Source organism: Calliopsis andreniformis, chromosome 7, assembly GCF_051401765.1.
Source record: "Calliopsis andreniformis isolate RMS-2024a chromosome 7, iyCalAndr_principal, whole genome shotgun sequence".
In the NCBI taxonomy this organism is placed as follows: Eukaryota; Metazoa; Arthropoda; class Insecta; order Hymenoptera; family Andrenidae; genus Calliopsis; species Calliopsis andreniformis.
The window spans coordinates 5,563,900-5,586,304 of record NC_135068.1 but is presented as its reverse complement, the minus strand read 5'-3'; the positions used below and the strand labels follow the sequence as shown (position 1 = coordinate 5,586,304).

At 37.0% G+C, this 22,405-nt stretch overlaps 1 protein-coding gene across 1 annotated transcript in view; it reads left to right on the top strand.

The window, feature by feature from the left end:
• Positions 1-1,309: 1,309 nt before the first annotated feature.
• LOC143181713 (neurotrimin) overlaps positions 1,310-22,405 on the top strand; it is a 242,852-nt gene continuing 221,756 nt past the window's right edge. Inside the window, exon 1 of the mRNA XM_076382260.1 lies at positions 1,310-1,446. Within this exon, the coding sequence (XP_076238375.1) occupies positions 1,374-1,446 (73 nt within the window). The 5' untranslated portion in view covers positions 1,310-1,373. The remainder of the gene's footprint in view (positions 1,447-22,405) is intronic.

Sequence of the window (22,405 nt, the reverse complement as noted above, 5' to 3'; positions counted from 1 at the left end):
AAACTAATTTCGAGCGCAAGCGTAATACTGACTGCGACGTAATTTCTACAGTTTAATCCCTTCGAATGTAATATTTATAGGCGGGATGTTCCTTGCAGAACGTTAAACGCAATCTCTATCATTATCGCAGCTTTCGAAGGCGCAGGCGGATCCCTTTGTTAAGTACGCGTACACAACGCTCTTTGTAACTATTATTATAATTACTATCGTGAATTTTAAGATCTGTGGAAATGATGTTCGGTAACTTTATGTAAGGAATGTGTAGATCAAACTTCATTGCGAGTCTATTTGCGTGACGTACTCCTGGGAAATTATTAATGAAAATTCACAGGGTTAGAGTTAGCCATTGAAATTTGGCTTTAAATGCTTCTTAATTTGTCATCTATTACAACATATTTTATTGGTGATTTTAGTTACAATAATTAAATTTATAAATCTTGCAGTGAATTAGTGACAATGTAATTGCAGAAGAATGACTCTAGTAATAATTAATCTGAAATATGTTTTCATTTTTAATCCTTTATACCCTGAAGGTACTTTAAAGTATCCCATTAAAATGCTACGATAAATGAAGTTGTAGTGAACTTATATTAGCTTTTTATAACGTTAATTAATATTTAATATTACATAGATGATAATACTTTTACATTTATACATTGTATATTTTATATTTGTACATTGAATTCTCGTTATATGTTTATTGCTCGGTTGGGAACATATATCGTGCACAGGAGAGGCAATTCCCACCTCCCTTGAACTCGAGCCTATATTTGCATCAAGCATAATTGCGTTTCGAGGAACCCCCTCCTAACCCCCTCAAGAGATAAAGATAGCGTTGAACATATAACGAATACAATCATGTGAACATATAACGAGAGTTTACTGTATTCAGTAAATACGTTATTCAGCCAACCGTTGCATCATCTAGGGCAAAGGTATCAATAAAAAATAAGAACAGCATAATTCAGGGCGTAAAGAGTGAAACAGTTTTTTATCTAGACATGGCCAGCTCTGCTTCAAATATCCCCATAAATTCCGAACTTTCATTTCGCACCAAGCCCGCGTGACATAAATTCCCCAAACGTCCATCGTCTTTCTGGTGTATTCTTCGCGGTCCATGCGACAAGTATCCAAAATCCTCCTCCGCAGGAGGGAAGGGTGACAAGGCGTCTATAAAGTCACAACTGCCCCCGTAAATAGCGAAGACGCGAAAGGAGACGGGCACGTGGAAGCCAGGACGCATGCGTGTCGTGTTGCTCCTGCAGGACTTCGCACGGCAAGCCAGTCTGCATCTGGACTCCGGCTCGCGTACATTTTTCCCGCTGTGCGTGTGACAGTGACAGAACGAAACCGTACCATCGTGATCGTCAACAATGACAATAACAACGCCTCTGCTAATCCTGTGGACCTCCTTCACCATTGTCGCAGCGACCCATCGATCAGAAGGTGAGCAATCGATTACTCAAACATTCCGCGGTTCTGTTTAACATTTCGGGGAAGAGTTTCAAGTCCTCCAGGCCTCTCTCCAGGATTTATCCACCAGGTTGCCGAATACCAAATAAACTGGTTGGGGTGGGCAGTTGTTTCGCGTTATTGTCACTTTAAACGTTACATAATTCCACGGCAGAAGATCTGTGCTGGTCCTTTACTTGAGGTACAAGCATTAACGAGAAAACGTGCACACAATGGATAAACAGAGGAATAAAGAATAAAGCATGCTGGTCTTCTGCATGCCTCTTGCGCCTACCATTTATTACGATTATGTAAATCCCGCGTCCCTCAGGGTGATTCTTTGGATATCCTTCAGCGATATGGAATATTTGAATTAGCTTTCCTCCTGCAATTCCGTGATGCTCGTTGCGAACTGGTAGAAGCACTTTGCTAGCTGTTTGGCCGCATGGATGATGGGGGTGTCAGTCGCACAGCTGATGGCTGGTTTTTTTGGATTGATAGATGCCTTGTTGGATTGTTGTTGGCGTGAACGGTACAGTTGCGAGTAGAGATTTATGAGGACTATCGTGGGCGAAGCTTTTGAATTTTTCTGGACCTGGGCTAGGATGTGACAGTAGTTTTGAGAAATGTATGGACAGGTTTCGGCGGATGTCGAGAGTGGTATGGCAAAGAAGGATTTATTTGTACTGGTGCGGCAAAAGGAGACGAGTTTGGAATTGTTGTGAATATATGCTTGGCAGCTCAATTATATTCCAAATTCTCGCAAACTTGCTAGAAAAATAATAGAAATGATCTCGAGGTTCCCAACATGTGTCCTTAATGGACATGTGGCTTCTCTGACAAGGGTTTTCAGGCGCGGCAGATCCTCCGTTTTGTTTTCATTTCTGTTTGGTTCGTTTGATGAAAATCACCAGACATAGGAATCCCAAGACAGTACAAACGTCTATCTGAATTTAAGAATGTAAACACAGCTCAGTTTGGGTAATGATACTGCATTCTTCGCTGTCGAGAGATGTTACTGTTATGAACTGTCCACGTGACTGTAATCAGTTTTTGTCCGTGGCTTACGTCTTAATAAATGTTACATTTTCTGCTAAGTGTATTTATTATTGAGAAAAATTGTTCAACCAATTATATACGTTGTAATTTTATTTAAAGGAGGAAGACTTCAATTACTTTCCAACTTGCATATGGATTTCATTCAGTTTAAGAGTGTCATCCTTGGCAACTGGTGTATGGTAATTTTTGATAACCTCAAAAATATTTGTGACAATTTGAATCAAAAAAGGAAAGAAAATTTGAAATATGAACATAATCTCTCCCATTATGGTCAGTACATTTTATTAAAAAAGGACAGATATCATATAATACATTAGGTCACAAATATCTTGATGCTACCAATAAGACTATTATAGTAATGACTCAATAAAAGTTCTTGACTTAAAATCAGTGAGTAGCTTATTATTAGATAATTCAAGAAACTGGTTTCTCAGATCAGGTTTTACTCCAGCCAATTATTAGTAACATCGGTCTTATATCGAAGCACTATTGTAAAATGAGGATAAATTTTCTTTTTCAAAGGCAAGCACAGATCCTCGCCGCGATTAACATGTAGAGAATGTTTAGCAATAAATAGACGCGCAACTCAGCACGAATAAAGTGGAAAATTTTGTAACGAGGTAAGAATGTAGAACACAGCGAGAGAAAACATTCGCGAAAAGTCATTCTATAACTTTTCCCTACAATGGAAGTAGGACTTTCTGCACCGTTGAACGGAAAGGACCTCCTGAAATTGCTACGAATGTAGAATAATGCGAAGGGAATTGGAAGCCTCCAGGCATTCGTACTATCAGTATCAAAATTTTGGTCTTTTATTTGCGATACAAACACTATAAAGGCAGCAGATTAATTAGTGGCGGGGCCAATTTGAAAGGTGGTTGCAAATGAATCATCAATGAAGACTGAAAATTCGCGAATAAATGATTTTCTAAAATATGTCTTAAAAGAGTGCCTAATGGAGAAGCAATAGTAAGATGGTACTGTTTCGTTAGATGTTCACGATTTGTAATCAGATAAGTATTTAAAGAATGTAAGAGATTTGCTTACAAGGCTAGCTTTTGCACCGACTATACATGAATTTCCCTTTTTAAAAGAAAAGATCAGGTGAAGATCAAGAGTAGCTCCAAATGCTACTGTACATTTATAGTGTATTATCATGGACAAAGTTTTAGTAGTAAATGAACGATACCGATACGTTCAAAATTTTTATATTATTTGATTAAGCGTTGTTTCAATAAAAACTCGTATTTCTTTGGAAACTGGTCCTCGTCTTTGAGACAACAAATTGAAATTATTCATTTGCAAACGAATCTTAGAAACGTGTTTCTTACTCCCTGTGCTGTTTTTACTGATTCTAAGTTGTGACCTTGTTTTGAGATAATAGAGTTTTTTGTTTTGGACGATTTATAGTTTCAGGGATATTTGACACCATCTTCATAAAGTTTATCTGCGTGAATATTCCAGTGAATAGGTCTTCAATTTCTCCTTCAAATTTTTACTACTTTTATAGTGTACTGAATGCCAGTTTCTTCTTCTATTTTTCTGCTACCTTTGTGTCTAGTATTGTTATTTTACTAAACTGTAAAAGTTCCAGGCGTTATATCCTAGAAAATATAACCACATTTCTCTGACACGAATAATGTCCCTCATATCAGGTTTCTATTAACTTTAATAAATACATCACAATTTTTTCCTCCCTGATTAAATCTTCTCCAGTCAATGGTTCTACAAGTTGTTATGGATTTTTTGAGAACAAAAGGTTCAGGAGAGTACTCATCTATCTGTAACACACGTTTTCAGTGTACAATCGTAGTTTTTCTAACGATTTGCAGAATTTAGTCATTCTTGTTTTTTTTACTGCAGCAAACGTTACTTTCTTTTCTTTTACTGCGTCACATACATACCGACGCTTTTTTTCCACTGGACGGCTGCAGCTATCCCAGCTTCGGTTTAACGGGGAATTACTTGCGAACGTTTTCATGGGTGGAGTAAATTTCATTCGACTAAAATTAGACGATGAAACAGCAATTCCTTAATTAAATATTTCAAGATGATGGCGAACTGATACTTATATTAACTCATTTCTTATTTTGGTGAACTTCGTGTGATATCGAAACTGTAATTGACTACGTATATTTGAGAAGAAATTAAAGTAAGATGAACTTAAGATTAAGTTTTCCTAAATATTTAAAGCAAAACTTTAATATCTTCTATATGTAGCAAAACTTCTATAGATCTAGTATATTTGAAGTATCTTTCTCACAATAAGTTTCATTCATACAGGATGGTTCATAATATATCAACATAACCTTAAAATTCAATTTTGCATACATATGTACGTAATGAAACAATATAAAGTATACAATTATTACGAAGTGAGTAGGTTTAATTATTTGTAGAAATCTATTTATAAAACAAGTACCAAAATTAATTATTTTAGAATGTGATTAAGAAACAAATTTTAAGTATGCAATATTAAATGATTTGCAAATATGAAAACATTATAAAATGTTATAAAATGTTAAAAAATGTAAACTTCATCTTTAAAATTAAATTCACATATTTGGAAGGACCTTGCATAAAAACTGTATACCAAGTGAACTTAATATGTCCCTCCAAATCCTAAGCTATTATTTGACTACCGTAGCATAGCCAAGAAACTTAATGTTAAACAAAAATTCCCTTCTCATTACTGAAATAACTTATAAACAGCTTTAAATTGTCTCAATTTTCAAATAAAAATTGAACATTCTTTACTAAATATGTAATTCTAACTAAGAGATCCAATGTGACAGTCCTATTATTAATTACACATGCAGAGTCTTACAGAGCTATATCACTTTGTCGAGAGAAACAAATTTTCTACTTAAAAATAAGAAAATTTTTTACTTAACAAGAATTGTTTAGATAAACAACAAACTTAACAATAAACTTGTTAAAAAAAGTGAAATTACAATATTTTTAAAAATTCCGTGTCATGCCATAACAACTAATTTAACATTTTGTCTGGCTTTTTTATTTGAAAGAAATCACAAAGGAGATTTTGTCAACTATGTTTGTAACTAGCTCTTTTCCTCCACCTACAACTGACTGTAATGAGATTCAACAATTCTTTATTTTCCATTATATCACAAATTGTATATCACTAAAACACTCAGCAAAAGTTCCCTAGTAACTTACACTTTTTCCATAAAAAATCGTGAAGTTAGTATTGCAGGTGTAATCCCTCAATTTGAAATCTTTCGTGAAGAAAATGTTGATGTCGTCTAGTTTAGTTACCTCTGAACAGCTAACAAAGGAAAAATTAAGGTTTCGAATGGTTACTGCTCTGTCGATCTTCGGGATTGGCTGCGATTTCTCCCGGGAAATGCCACCCTCTGGAGAGTCAACGGTCTGTGATAGACAGACCTGCGGTGGCTGACTCTAATTGTGGCGCTGTCAGAATGACCCAGAGTCGAGAACGTGGTTGGCGTCGTGCACCTGCGCACACCTGTACACGCGTGGTAATAAGTTACGTTCTAAATTTGATAACCTGTCACGACGAATTCGTTCTCAAAATACAGGGGCAGTATTAAGGTTAGTTCGTTTCGTGTCTAGATATTTTTTTCGTTAGTCGTTTGCCAGAGTTTCCTCACTGGATGCAGACTTAAAGTGATGATAATGGCGACTCTTTTAGTATTCTTTTTATAGTGTTTCTGACAAAATTAAATGCTGGTTCACTTGGTCGGTTCACTTGACTTCAGAAAGAATTGCTAGGATTGGGGAATTTTATTTCTGTTCACGGTAAATTTAAATATCTAAGAAACTAATTTCGTTGTAGATATTATTTCCAGAAGTAAAAGAGTTATTATTAATTTAAAATTGATAGATTATAACAAATATTAATAATTTTATAAATTATAGTAAATCAATAAAAGATAAGATCTTTGTATTTTTAATAAGTAATACGCAGTCTACTAAATCATCTGAATCTATCTGAACAAAAAGAACACACTATAATTCTTTATGTATGAAAAAGTACGGTAATAATTTTAACGTCGAAATCACATTCCACTCATCGCACCGTCAAGAAATAAAAAATATATAGGCTAGATATAAATGCTCGAAATATCTTACGTTTAAACGATGAGCAATTACATAAACTTTCGAGCTTTCAAATACACGTCGTCATGCGTTCCGAACTGTCAAGCAAATCGTGGTCATTTATACCACATTTCATCGAGAAATGATCTCGAACGGGCGGTAAAAAATAAACGAAAATTTATAATCCCGTATGCGAAATGTATATTTAAATTTACTCGTTCAAAATTCAAGGACTTTTTGCATGAAAAGTTCCGCTAAAATTTGTTCTAATCCTATTTAAAATATAGCGCGGCGAAGGGATTAGCATAGATTAACATTCATCCCTACACGAACGGCTTACAACTTTCAATAAAACATCGTTAACGACCACGAAGGACCGCACTAATTTGGTCGTCACTGATTGTGAGTCATTTACGTAAATTATTTTCATTATCGTTTCGTTAGAACGCCTCAACTGATCGAGTTATCATTGTTGAATTAAGTATTTCATTGCTTTTGCATACAAATGATTCAGTAATATATATTTTATTAAAAATACTTCGTGGAAATGTGATAGTATTATACTACAAAAATTAATTTGTTATTAAATTGTTCTACTATGTGGCTCAGAGCAGTATATTATTATGATTTTGTCCTAAGAATTCGGAAATTCAAACAAACAAAATATTTAAAATTTTCTCAAATCACATAAATCTTAGTATTTCACAATTTGAGTATTTAGATATATAATGTTTCAAATTTGAAGCACTTTAACATTGAAACATTTAAATTTAAGATCATTCACAAGATAATATTCAGCCACCTAAATTTGGGACATTGAAGGAACAGCGTTGACAGGCAGCAAAGAAACAATAAAGTGTTTCCTGGTAGTGTACATATATCGAGGGTCAGTCAACAGCGGTTTTAAACTTCATGTCACGGGCAGGCCCGTTAATTATTCGCGAGCACGCGAATGAGAGAAATTCCTTTCTCTTTCGACACGAGTTGCAGCAGATGTGCACGTAAAACGGAGGCACGCAACGCTATACAACGCAGGGCGGTTTCCATTATACAGCATGCTTCTGTTATGCAAATAGAGACACGTGTCTGGGTGGACGAGCTCCTGCGCGATGTTCGGTGGTCGAATTTTCCTCAGCAGCGCGAAAAACTCGACTCCAGAACTGGACGAGCGCAGTTGTAATCCAATGTCAACGACTATCCTACATGTGTCTACCTTCTCCCATGATTTCAGTAATTGCGCGTTCCACGAGGCGACGACCTCTTGCATGCCTCCACGATGTCATTCAGTTTGGTCGATTCTCGCAGTTAACCTTACAAGGGACATCACTTTAGCGCCATCTTCCCAATTTGATGAAGTTTGGTATACGAGTAGTGTATACAAAAATAGTAGACAGATATCTTTTTTAGCAGTGATATTCATGTTTACTGGGGGAAACCACCCCCAAGGTTGGGGTTAAAAATACATTTTTGTAAATATCGCGAAAACTGATGCAGGTAGAAAAATGGGACATATGCAAAATGTGTGGTCTTTTATAAGCAACAAGGTAACGTAAACAAAATTTGAAATATTTGTGACAATGTATTTTCTATCTCTACTTTCTGTGTGAAAATCACAAAATGTGATTTAACTTAACCTAACATTTAACTTAACATTTCACTGTCTAACATTTTTCGATTCACAACTCGTATACCAATTTTCATCAAAGTCAGAAGATGAGAAATAAAGTGATGTCCCTTGTTAGTTAAATTTGGCGATAATCGTATATTTTTCATTTCATGATTTTTGCAATTCATCTAGAAATTTTTAGTTTACTCACAATGCATAGAAAAAGTGTGGATGATTTTCGTTTTTATTTTTCTTTTACATTTGCACCTTGTCGTAATAATATTTATATTGTTACAATATTGTTTCGATTCAGCATTTGGATTTATTTTTGCACTTCACCTCGTCTTCTTTAAAAGAGTAAATATATGTATAATCAGTGCAAAAACTGGTCTCATAAACAAATTTCCTGCATTTTTTTCGTAGTCAACTGATTGCAAATCGTGAGCTTCTAAAAAAAAACAGTACAAAAAATTCAGTTTTTGTTTCCAAAAAATTCCCTTAAACCGTTTGTTTTTCATCGTTGTTAAAAAATTCTGCTTTTACATACCGCAAATCCTACGAGTGTTAAAAAATGTATAAACCGTGGAGGCTTTTAAAGTGACCTGACCCCACACTACTCACGTTGTATGAATTGTTTACTTAGTATGTTGCAAACAGTTTTTTCAAACAGAAATTTCATAAAAATATTTATTACAAATTTTTCTCTGCATCTGCAAAGCTGGAAACTGAATTTTTTGCATATTTTTAAGAATTTTTCGTTCTTTTGAGCACTAGTTTGCATAAAGAAATGTGTTATATGGCGCATATAATTACTGGAAAAAATAGAATTGCAAGCACCGCATCCATTATAAACATTGTTTATTATATCCGTAAAATCGTTTGTTTTATTAAGCACAATTACGTATTTACTTACGTTTCGCGATATTCTTGCCATATTCTGGAATTTCTGATTAGGAAAAAAATGAACCAGTGGAACATTATTCCAAGATATATTTTAGTCCTTCATATGGGATAAGAAATTGCGAAATTATGCTGTTGGAGGAAATAATACTTATTTTTGAGTTGATAAGTAAATTTTACTTTGGCTGTCCCGTTTATTTATTATTAATCATTGTTATGCTGTTCTCGCCGTAAAATATGCAATTAATAATTTGACTTTCATAAAAATGAGAGATGTTATGTCCACTTCTGAACTCTATTGTACAGAAAGTTGTTCCATAAAAATCTTTTGAGGAAATTTAATTAACACTCGACGCCACCAGTCTGTATTGAAATGAGGAAAATTTAATTAATACTGCAAATTTGTACTTCCCGAACTTCATGATTCATGCGTTTGCAAACATTTGCACGGTATTCTATTACTTTTCCTGGATGCTGTAAGTACCTGTACTTTTGCTAGAAGCTCGGATAATTGTTTGCACAGAGTCAGCCCAATCGCAGAGGTACACGATTGCTTACTGCAAGTCTAGCTAAATCTCGTAGACTCAGGGAACGATTAAACAACCATCGATTCAGCAGCTTATAAAAACATATATTATGATTAAAGAAACGTATCATGTCACGCCTCGAAGCTCTCAATATACAATGTTTCATAATTGACATAGTTGTTATGCCATGAGTTGAAATTGCAACAACTCCATTTGCTTGAAACTTTATCATCAGAAGAAAAAACTGAGAAATTATTGTTAACGAATATATAGAAACATTTATTGTAATAATGATTAAATTATTATTTTTTGAGTGTGATACACTGAAACTGAATGAAGTTTATCACTCTCAAAAAGCGTCACGTTATAAAATGACTTGAATTCAAATGTAAAAAATTTGCAGATTTTTATGTAACTTTAAATTCTTTAATTTTTTAAATTGCAGATGAAGAAAATTTAATTGCAAAATTTTTGTATTAATCTTCAAATTACATTAATTGACTCGATACATAGGCACATTTGCATTTTTTGTACTTTACAATTATGCAAATTAGTCAATATTTAATATCATTTTGACAGACAACAACCTCGTACACAAAAGTGGTATTCTAAACCTTCAATTTATTATTCTTTCAGTAGAATCATTAACTCCCAAATCAGACTATCATTTATAGAACAATGCATTTGGATCACAGATAATTCAAACGGACAGAAATTAGAAGGACAATTTACCAAGGTTATTTATTACTCTACTCGGTAGCTGCATAACCTACAAGATTTGATGCTTTGTGAAAATTTCAATACCATCGATTCGATGATCCGTTTAAATGCGATACACACGACCATGGCACTGAACACTGCGATTTCAAAGCCGCTTAGAGAAATAAAATGCGGATCGCGCAATAATGTAGAACTTGATTTACTCTCGCTCAGGTATAATCATATTGTGTTAGGAAAAATTATATTCACAATCTGTACTTAATTTGTAAAGTTGATTCATTATATTATTATTAACTACACATAAATCAACATAAATTGCAATATTAAATTATTACAAAAGATGTAATTCATTTTATTTAACGTGTTTAATTATACCATTGCTCTTCTTTATTTCTTTTCGTGGTAATTATCAGATATCAGGAATAATTCACCTTTAATACTATTAATGAAAAAACAAACCTCTATAGATTACTTTATATTTACTTTTGCAAGTCAATTTTATATTCTTAATTTTTCAAATATAGTATTACATTTCTTAGTGCCCCTTGCTACTTATATTACAATTCATGTATACCACACTTATTAATATTTAAAAATATTATATCTTCTCATGAAAAAGGAAGTTTTGTCATGAGTGAAATATAATTCATTTGAATTTTTTAAATTAAAGTTTCGGTACCTTTAATTAGTTAAAAATGTACTATACTCTACTATAAAAAAATATGTCCTGTTTACCCTTGCCCTTAAGTCAAGGTTTTGTGTCACAACAATTCGATAGATGGAAGTAATTGAATTAATTCCACTCGACTATCTACAAACAAAATGAAAAAAAAAAGAAAGATTTGAATATTTCCACCAAATCTGGTAAAATGTCCCCACTTTTGCATCCAAGGTCATTTTGAACTCATCTTGTAGTAAAAGTACATAGATACAGTCTCTTACTTTAATTTTTAATAGACATAGTCTTTTAAAAATAAACTCACAATTGGAAAGAAAAAGGTAACAATTTTGGTAACAGTGCAAGGTTTTATCAAAACTTCAATAAATATTACACATACGCACAGACCCTAGGAGGAATAACTGCCCTCCGACCTCTGGTGTCCCTTTATTACATTACTACCTTAGGTGACTAACCCTCATGCTAGTCATCCATGCTTGAACTTTGAATTTACTTCAAAACATCAGTGACTCAGTGGTTCAAACATCACTACCCTCCGAGTAATTTCTACGTCGCGTTTTAGAGGTTAAGAAACTCTCGGAACGTTTGAAAAAGTTCCCCCTCTAAGTTTGCGCTTCTAGCCACGGTTCCCTTATCGATCTGAACAATTATGTGAATCAGAACGATTACCTCGGCACCAGGGACGAGACTTTTCGTTCACGTACGACGAAAGAGAAATATTTTTCATTCTCTCGAAAGGGACTGTAATGACGAACATTACTCGCAGCGTGAGAAGTTGTCAGAGAAAAATCTCCGCGGAGTATTTTCGTTCCTCGTTCAATCTCAGTTGAAATCAACAGGCGACGAAGAAATTTACTTGATAAACTTTTCTAATGGTCGAGCTCCGGTACGCCGTTGGCGCGCATTCGGCGAAACTATTATCAATGTACACACTTCACCGACAAAACTCGGCTGCAATCGAACGATCGTTAAAGTTAAATTGGCTCGCTAATTAATTTCCACGTAGTTGCTCGTCCGATCGTCGATCACCACTCATTTCTTGTATAAAGCGCATGTCCACGCTGCTCTTTCGTGCTCCTTTTAACTTTATCCCTTAATCAGAACTTCATAAAAGTAACGATGATGGTACTGAATCCTTGAAACAAATGTTAGGTTAGATTAGGGTCATTAGAACATTGTATTTGTGTAATTACTTAATAACTTATTTAAGAGTTGTAACATTCATTAATTTCAGTTGAAGCATAGGAAATTATTTGTTGCTACTACTAGATAATATTATCTACTGTTCTGTGATAATATTTAGGTAATAAGTATTGTTAATAACATTATGATTGGTTCTACACTTTCCCTCCAATCTCTGCGATTGGTCAAATTACTAGTATTATAACCTGCAATTAACTACATGCGTTCCTTCTCGGTTTGATTGATTAAATTACTAGTAACGTAATCTATAATTAACTCAACACATTACCAAGTCTGCAATTGATCCAACCTGTTATGTATTTATTATGAAACAAGGGACATTTTTTTACTAGGTACACAGGTATAACTTATCCTTTGTGCTTATACACACACTGAATTTGAATAAAATCAATTTCTATATCGGCAAGTGGTATATACAGAGTGCTTTAATTATTCATAAAATTCACATTCTAGAATTTATTACCTGTCGCGACCGCATCATTTAATCAATTCAATGGTTTGGAATTCAGTATCATAGCCTTATTCTTAAATAACTATAAAGTGAAATTCCTTCTCCATGATATCTCACCATAAAAATTAATCTTTCGTCCTATATTTAAAATAAATCCACACTGAGGTCCAGTTTCTTTAAAAAGGAATTTATTTTATTCATGAACAAAGTACTTTGCACAATGCATCCTCTAACAAATTTGTCAATACGTAAACTCCTGAATGTATGCAACCCTACTTGCGAAAATGGCCATCAGCTAGCCACGGAATTCCTGTCCATTTCCTTTAATAAACTTTTACATTCAAAGTTCGGGGACCTCATCATCCGCTTCCACTTAATCTGTACCATTAACGAGATACAAACTCCGATAACTCATCCCAGCTGAACCTGAGTAAAGACATTCTTCGCAGAGAGGTTAGGTCGTCCACGTAATAGAGTGTCGCCTCGAGATTTCGCGCGCGCGCGCACACAAACACGGGATAAAGTTGAAGAGTGGATGAGGCACGAAAGAAACGTGAGGTATTTCGGTAACGCAAGGAGCTGGCGGAGAAATTTAAAGTGCGCAACCCGTTTCTTCTGGCGGCGGTGGGTCGTGCGACGATGGCTGCTGACGAGTCCTCGGCATATCGCGGGAGTTGAGGGTTCTTCGTCGTCTTACCACGTTCACTTCCTCGTCTTCGTCTTCGTTATAGTCGTCATCGTTAGAGCGACGGTGGAACAGCGTAAGGCCGCTGTAACGTGACGTGTGTGACTGCTGTTTCACGATGAGGAGAACGTTCAAAGTTTCCTCCGTGACACGTGGCGTAGCTATGCAACCGCAACGCGCGTATTCATTATGACTTCGTGGCGAGGGGCGGTCGGGGAGCGTTGGGAAGCCCGAGTGGGAGAAAATTATGCCGCGTGTCTCCTTATGCTCCAATACCTCCATGGGCTGGCAGCGCATAGTTACGTGACGTGTTGAAGACGGATAGCTGTTACTACGATAATTCACGGTGTCCTGTGAATTATCGGGCAGGCAATCCTCATCGAACAATTCACACGTTTGCATCCTCCTTTTTCCTCTCCTTGCTATCCAATTACAGCAGTTATCGATCCGTTTCAACGTTCCCGAAGGGAAATCAAATTTGTTGTCTTCTATTGGTAAATGTGTCGCGTCTCGTAAATTGGATTATAAAGAGTTTGAACTTCTTTAGTTGTCTCGGCGTGTTTGAATCTTTCCAGTACGAGGCATTTTTGGAATAAAGAGTCAGAGATTCAATGTAGAATTTAATTTGTGTGCGCTTCTAAATATTGTAGATAGGTACAGTGTTGTAGGTGCAGTCGATATCAGCTGAATGATATATTCATTCATATTCTTTTGGAACTGTTCTTTCACTTTATGGGACCCTTACATTGGAAAAGTGATGTTCAGGTTACTGGTATATAAAGTAATTGGACTGGTTTCTCAGCGTGATCTTGTATTGAGACAATACTATATAAGATAGAAAGTTTAGTATCAAAATAAGGTGAAAGTACAAAATACAATTTTCTGAAAATGAAATTTCTGCGTTCCTTACTCAACGAATACTATATCTGACGTATCATTACAATAAGTTCTTGTTACATGTTCATCGTTAGGGAACATATATCGCGTACAGGGTTCGTAACTCTCGTCTCCTTTGAATTCGAGTCGATTGTCGACTGTTTATGTCAAGTATAGTTATCTTTTGAGAAATACTGCTCCGTCATGTAACGAATCAAATATTGCAGACATATAACGAGAATTTACTGCAAAGCGATAGGAAATTAAATCAACAATAGCTATATGTGTACTATTAATTAATATTGTTGTAGTGGACTTTGGTGAATAGTATTCAGGATTTAATCATTAAATGTCAAAATTTTGAGAAACTGAAGCATCTGAACAGCAGTGCAACCATAGTTCCCATCCGCCGTTCCCTTTTTAGAGAAGCAAGGCTCACACCGAAAGGAAAGCATTCCTAGATGTCCCTCCCTTCATTTCCTGCTTTCTTTTTTCATTAGCCATATCTACAAATCTATTTCCCCATCTACACGTCGTTCACTTTTTTCGCTCCTCTTCTTCCTCTATTTTTCCGCTCGATTGTTCTTTTTTCCCTTGAATAGTTTTCCCTTCATCTTCATTGGCAGCCAGTTCCTTCCCTTTGACCACGCCGAACGTTAATCACCCAGCAAGAAGATCGATCAGCGATTAATGAGAAACGTCGACGGAGTGGAGGTGGAAATTTATACGGTTCGCTCTGCCGCGGCAATGAAAGAGGTACGACGTCTTCTTCCTGAATTGATCGATCCCGAATCCTTGGCACCTTTCGAGTCCATTGCTGGAAGTGGTAATGGAGCGTTAGAAGTCTGCGTATAGAGAGGATTAGCACGCGACCCGAACGGCTTCCATAATTCACGTTAACCTTTTGAGGTATCGGTCGGTTGGACCCTTCAATAAAGCGATCGGAGGAATTATGACGACGCTACTGTCGAAAATGCTATTACAGTCAAAATCGTAAATCATCCAATAGCAAACTTTTTCGGAAAAATCGCCATTTTTCGCTGATAAAAATATAGGCGACGGATATATTTTTTAGCAATCACACTTTCATCGACGCTTTTTGACGTTTTAACGCTAGAACCAGCTTCGACTAATGTGTATCTATTTGCAGTAGAGGTGTTCAAACAAAAATATGCACTCTGAAACTGGTGGCAGGAATCTCTTTTTCAGGGTAGTCGATAATAGGTGACAAAATTTGTATGGCGTGATACTACATGCCACAATAAAACGAAAATGAAGAGTAGTCAAATTGCGTTTGAGGCTTTATTTCCGAGTTATTAATTGCTGAAGATGAGCGTGAAGTGGGCCTTACGCGGAGACCTGCACTACTGCGGGCACGCGTTGCGCGGTCAGGCAGCGGCAACAGTAGTAGTATAAGTCCCCGCATCAGACCCACTTTACGTGTATCTTTAACCATTAATAACTACAAAACGAAGCGTCAAACGAAATTTTGATCTTCTTGCTTTTTATCTTATTTTAGCATGTAGAATGTCCTTGTAAAATTTTGGACACCTGTTGTTGTACATCTTATGTATACAGTTATTTGGGCACTATAGGAAATAATATTTATTCATATATTTAATTTGAACCATTTAGTTCAAGCCGATCTACTTTGGTTATTTAGGCAATTTTAGTGTTAAGTAGATTTCTACTAGTTACTTTATAAAAAATAGAATTTGTATAGAAGATTTTGTCTATAGTTTTAAGAAAAACAAATTTACTTAATTTAATTATTTCACTTGGCTAAACACTTCACTTAATGTTTAATTGGCTGCTGTATTTCTGGACAAGACAATTTTAAAGTAATAGATTATTCAAAGTAAGTCCGATTTCTTCTGCCATTAACAAAATGGAACAAAAGTTAGATAATCTTTCCTTCAAATCATAAAGCTTTTCAGATTTTATTATGAGTATTAATCTTTAAATATAAAGACGACTATTCAAATAATAACTTACAAAGTTTTAAGTACTTAAATATCAATTTTTTTAATAGATCAATTATCTCAGTTAAAAGCCTCCAATAATAGTTGAAATTAAAATGCTTTATCTTTATTCGACATTTTTTCTGTAGCTACAATTTTATTTTAAATTGCGAATTTAATCACGTTAGTGAAAAATAGTACCATGATTTCCTGATATCCAATGTTCATTCTAAATTTAATGTTAAATTTTCTTCTACTTTGATACATGACAATATGTGAGAAAAAGGATTGCGATCGTTTATCCATCTATTTCCTGCGATCCTCCATTAAAAGTGAATTGTCTAGCAGGGATTTCAAATAGAAACTTGCCAATCGTGTCTCCTATCTTCTTCCAGAGACTTTCCTGCTAACGATCGATTCGAAACTCGCAGCGCTATTGAGATCTAGGCGATTTCGTCGCCTGGTTCTCTTGCCTCGAACAGTTTCCTGAATAGAAGACAAAGTGCATTTACATTACGTAGACGAGGGCGAGTACATTTGTCTTCAGATTTGTGTTGGATAACGTTTGAAAGCGTTCAAAGCCGTTTCAGCTCAACGCATTACGTACGACATTTGATATGGGAACTTAAGGGTTTCATGATTAATTTATGATCCTCTGAGCTACTGATGGCTCAATATTAGTCGATTAATGGTTTCTTGAGCAGTCTGTGCATATGCTTCTGAATAGGCAGTCTTAGCATTCGCTAAATTAAGAGTATACTCAAAATCAGATCATATTAATGTCATTTATCCTTTACAGACACTGAAGTATTTAATAAAACAATAGCTAATTAAATCTATGAAATCTAGTGGTTTTAACAGGTGCAGATTTGGTACGTAACCATCCCACTGCCCTTCTCAGAGTGGACTAATACTAGTACCTAATCACATTCTAAGATATCATATCTTGATATACCCTATTTACACAAGCCGTGCAAGAAGTAGAGACTAATACGCCAACAGAGTGTCAAGTAGCTGTTAAATTAGTCAATCTGAATAGATCAGATCGACTAAGATAGAATGGAGTCTACCATTTGCAACACAAATGAGTTCTACTTCAGTCAATTCCGTTCTACACTATTACAAATCATCTTCACAAGTCCTTATGTCATATATAGAATATAAAATCGTAGTACAACCGGTCAGGAGGTAATTCAACGTAAAAAAATAAGAAAAAATTTAGCACTCAATTTTTTCATCCGAGACTTTGTTTTCGAGAAAATCGAATTTGAAGTTTATTACTTTCATTTTAGTTTATTACTTCGCAAGCACTGCTGGAAATGTCCTCCTCCTTGCTATATACTAGAATGCAAAAATTATATACTACATTTTTTCCTTATTTTTTACGTAGGATGGAAAGAGGTCACATAAACATAGGTCCGCAGATCCATTCTCCGTTTTCGAGACACAAATATTTTTTGTTTATCTCAAAGCTTTACATGAGCAGATATCGTGTGTAGAATTACGAGAACTAATAACACCTTTTTCTGATGTTGGTACCAAGACAGACTAATAACATACAGATATTCGTACATCTCATGGCACAAGGAAGTCATTTTCAGCAATTTCTTTGAGTCAGTTACAAATGGTTTTAAGTATTTAGTCAGCAAGAAAAAAACGTTTATATCTCGAAAATGAAGAGTTTGCCACCTTGATCAGTAACATTCGCAAGGATGACAGGAACAAGGCTACCATTCGCATAAAGCAATAAGAGCCAACAGGAGACAAGTGACCAAGTTCTATTCCTCCCTTTCTCCCTTATCTGTCTTCCTGCTTTGCGTGACCCACAAGTGACTCCCAGTTTCCCATTCGTTGTCCAGTCGAGATCCCCAGACAACCGTATGCACATTCTACGCTCGTTTCCGTAGCCGGATACGCGTTTACAACCGTTGCCTTTCCTCGAGAGCACGAACATATAAATCTATTACCGCACGACGACATTCCCGAGATCCATGTGAACGATGATCATAGGTGGAAGACGGGGGAGGGGAACGAAAGGGAAATGGATAGAACAGAGGAGGCGAAGTCGATTTGGATTGGGTCGAAGGGAGAGGGGAACAGAGGGAAATCCTACATGGATGGGTCTCGGTTTTCCATGTTGGCTGTTGTTCAAATGGTCTATCCGACGATAAAAAGCGATGCACGTCTTTTCCTGGAAATCCTCCACTTCCGCGAGATTCAAACGCGCACAAGCTCGAATGTGTATGAGGCAAGCAGGTGGGAGAGGGAGTGAATAAAAAGCTCGACGACCCGCGTCCATCGTCGGAACTTTCCGCTCTCTCGCTCCTAGTGTTCCTTCTTCGTTCCATGCCAGCCAGTTGGGTTCCCTCTGTCTCGTTCCTTCGTCCCGGGAGCGTCCCTTGGTATCTACCCCCATCCGTCTCTCTTACTCTTCCCTCCTTATCCTCGTGGCCGATGCACCGAGAAAAGAAATGTGTTTGTGTTTGGATTCCGGCCAGATAATCTGCGGCAATAAATTTCTATGTGTATAGTGCTATGTGATTGGTTTTATCTCTCTTACTGCCCGTCAGTATATATCTAACCTTTCAGCCTCGATGCGCGGTGATAGATAGGCGATAGAGAGTGGACAGAGCGGCACGTGGACGTTGTACGGCTCGAACCAACTAGGAGCGCTGGATAAGTGACTACCTAGCCGAGAAATCAACCCCTAATTCGTTTACCACGTGAGAATCCACCGTGGACCGGCCCCACCTTCCATTCCTGTCGCGCGTATGCCTGGAATCGTAAGCGCGCTCCTCTTTTGCCTCGGGCTCTCCGATAGCTTGGCTAGCCTGTCCTCAAGTTATTCTACGATGGTTGAGTTTTTTTTTCTGAGGGTCGCTGTATTCGTTTGGCGACACCCCCTAAATATTTGATAAGTTCACGTGTCTCTTAAATTGAGTAAAATTTTTGTAAATACAGATGAAGACACTGGACTGAAGGAGGATAGTGTTATAGTAACAAGAGTATTTTGAATTCGTGATATACAATTTTCATTCTATATATGAAAATTAAGGAAATAAACTTTAATATTTTGTTTATCAAAATATGCCTGACCATTTTCGTTGCATAGGCAACGACAAGTGTTAGAAATTTTAAGAGGTGATTCTGTGTGCTAAAGTGAGATGAAAACGAAGATAAATGAAAATGCTTCTAGGCCTTGTTTTTGAGTTTTTAATTCTTAAAAAAACGTCTAGAATACACCTGAAATGTGTCTGATTTGAGACTTATTCTATTGCCGTCACGTACTAGCCAGGTCAGACAGCGAAGTCAGCAGAATGAATCTTAAGTCAGACACAGCGAACTCAGTAGACTACGTTTTAAGTCAGACACAATGAATTCTGTATAATAAGTATCAAGCAAGAAATAACGAGATCAGTAGAATAAATCCTAAGTCAGACATATTTCACGCAAATTTCGTCATTCTTCGTTTACGTCTTATCTTGACATCTACAATCACCCTTTCCAATTTCTGATACCTCTTGTTGACAGCCTACAGACACTACATGTATAATCTAAGCTTTCATTTAGGTTTAATCCTAGATCACAGGTTTAACTATTGTAAATGGACTTAAGTTAAGTCCCAACTATTCTAACTATCTCGCTAGAGTTATCCATAGATATTTCTGAAAGATTAGTTCCCTTCGCTTATACTAGTCCTCACCGTTAACCGAGTCCTAGATTTCAAGCTAACTACGTTTATCTCGCCGAAAGAACCGCGAAATGTTCATTCGTAAGTAATCCGAGAGGCGTCTCCCCAAAAATAATCCGCCAAATACCGCGTCATTGTAAACACAAGACAGCCACGTTCCATCCTCTCGAATGATATATTTTCCGCAAGCATGAAAGCCACGCCTCCGTGGTAAGAAAGAGAATTGCACTCGGAAGACACATGTATCCTTTATTGCGTTTAATAAACATGCAAATGAGCGGCGAGGCTGAAAAAGGGTGATACCGTATTTTGCCGATAATAGATTACGATGGCCATTGTTGGCTCGCCTGCTATCACCGTAGAGAGGGTCGTCTTTTATTTCATAAGCTACCCGGTCGAAATTACGCTAGTCCTCGGCCCAGTATCGTATACAAGTTCTCGCTAGAATTTATTAGCACGCTTTCGAGCATGCCTTTCGCAGGAGCCGTTGCGCTCTTTTAGGTTGAATGGAAGACGCGCGGCGTACAGCGAATAGCTTCCGCGTTGTTGGACGCCGGTGTGCACGATATCGATCGACCAGCGACACGACCGGAACCGGCACAATGATCTTCGCCCGTATAGACGGACATAGTTCGAGTTCTTGTTGCAGACGGGCTCAGGGAAATCGCATTATTTACGAGCTACACGAGATATAAACACGTACACTGTTCGCTTGGATTATTCGCATTCTCGCGGTGGTCCAGCCTGCTTATCGTAGCCCTGGTCCACCGCAACCAGAACCGCATTGAGGTAGCGCGAAGGCGGATTTACTCGGACCACCGTGATCGCTAAGTCCTTTTCGGCGGAAGCTGCTTACGCCGCTCTTTAAGTGTGCCCCTAGCTTATGCTTCTTTAACTTGACTCGAACTTTTTGTCCCGCATGGCCTATTTATAGTTTTAACAGTCACGCGAGGTATATCACACGAGCTTGGCCAAGGTATCTGCAGCATTGCAGAATAACCATTAGGTTAGGTTAGTCTGTAAGATTTACCGAAGATTCGTCTTCAGTCTTCAGCCAATATATGTGTAGGTACTAAGGCCTCATTCACTTATGGCAAATTTACTCTTCGCTCTCCAGATTGAAGTAGAGGAGCTGGTTTAAACGCTTAAAGAATAGTCTAAAGCACTGCAGAGCAACAGTGTATCAGATTGTATTTGTTATTACTTCACCAGATTGTATTTGTTATATGTTCATCGTTATCCTTACCACTTAAGCGAAAGAGGGAAAACGTTAACTCTATCTGTCACAAACAATTGATTGGACTGCAAGAAACGTGAAAATTATCTACTCTAAATGAGACATATCACTGCTTCCCAGCAATGAATATGTGAGACTTTACTATATTGATATCAGAATATAATCTTGCTTAGTGTACGTTTAATTCATTTCCCAAATGATCTAAGTTTCCGACCAAGGACTAAGGATCCGGCTATCAAAGGATAGAACTAGGTCTAATGTTAGCGAAACGTCGGACCTAAGTTCCTAAAGGATGGAATCCTCGAATAGTAGCAATCTGGACCATGAAAGCTTTTCAAGCGAAGTATTTCTATTCTTTGAAAGTGAGTTCCAGTTTCATGGAATAATGTAGCGCTCTACGAATAGAAACATCTTCTGTATATTCCTGAAGTATTATAATCCAGTGAGCTTCTGGATTGAGGGATGTTCTCTAGTAGATAAACGATTTCCGCCTTGGTGCTTTAGGTTACGCTTGCCCCTTCATGCCGACGATATTTCCCGGAACAGGGCACAGAAGCGAGGTCTGCAAAATGCAATGACGCTATATGTTTTCCACGGAAATGTATTGGCAGCAACACTTACCGTGTATCCGTCTATGAGACTCCAGCGTTTTAGGCAAAGTGTATTCAAACTACCCGGCCGCGGCCGAAGAAGTCCCCCAATTCCCATCTTGTTCGTTGTGTGTCGTCGTCCACAGATATCAGCGGATGCTGGTGGAGACGGAAACATTCGTGCACGGTCGTCGAACAGGACTACACGATGGAGCCAAGGAAAATTGATGCCTCAGACCGACCCGATGTCAAGATTCTGAGGGGGACGCATGACTTGGTGCACCTCGAGTTCTCTATTCTGCAACATCTCGCCTCTCTGATCCTACCCAATAGTCTCCTTTTATTCTGTCTTCGTGTCTAATTTCAGTGTTGAGCCAATAGCTCTAGCGCTGAGGCATTAAACTGTGATTGTGTCTTATTGTCAGACGCACTGAGTAGTAAATATAGGATGTTTACCATGTGGCAACAATAATTTTTTAGATCCCAGAATATTGAAAATAGAACAAATGGCTGAATCGAGATATTTAATTCAGAAGCTTCGGTTCAGCAGCGGCTTGGTGTCTCTTTTATACACGAACATCGATAAAACACAGGGCATGAGGATACTTATAGATCTTTGCAGCGTTGCTTAAGCTCTTTGGAGAAATAGTCGACATCTGGAAACACAGCTCAGGAGGAGCCGTCT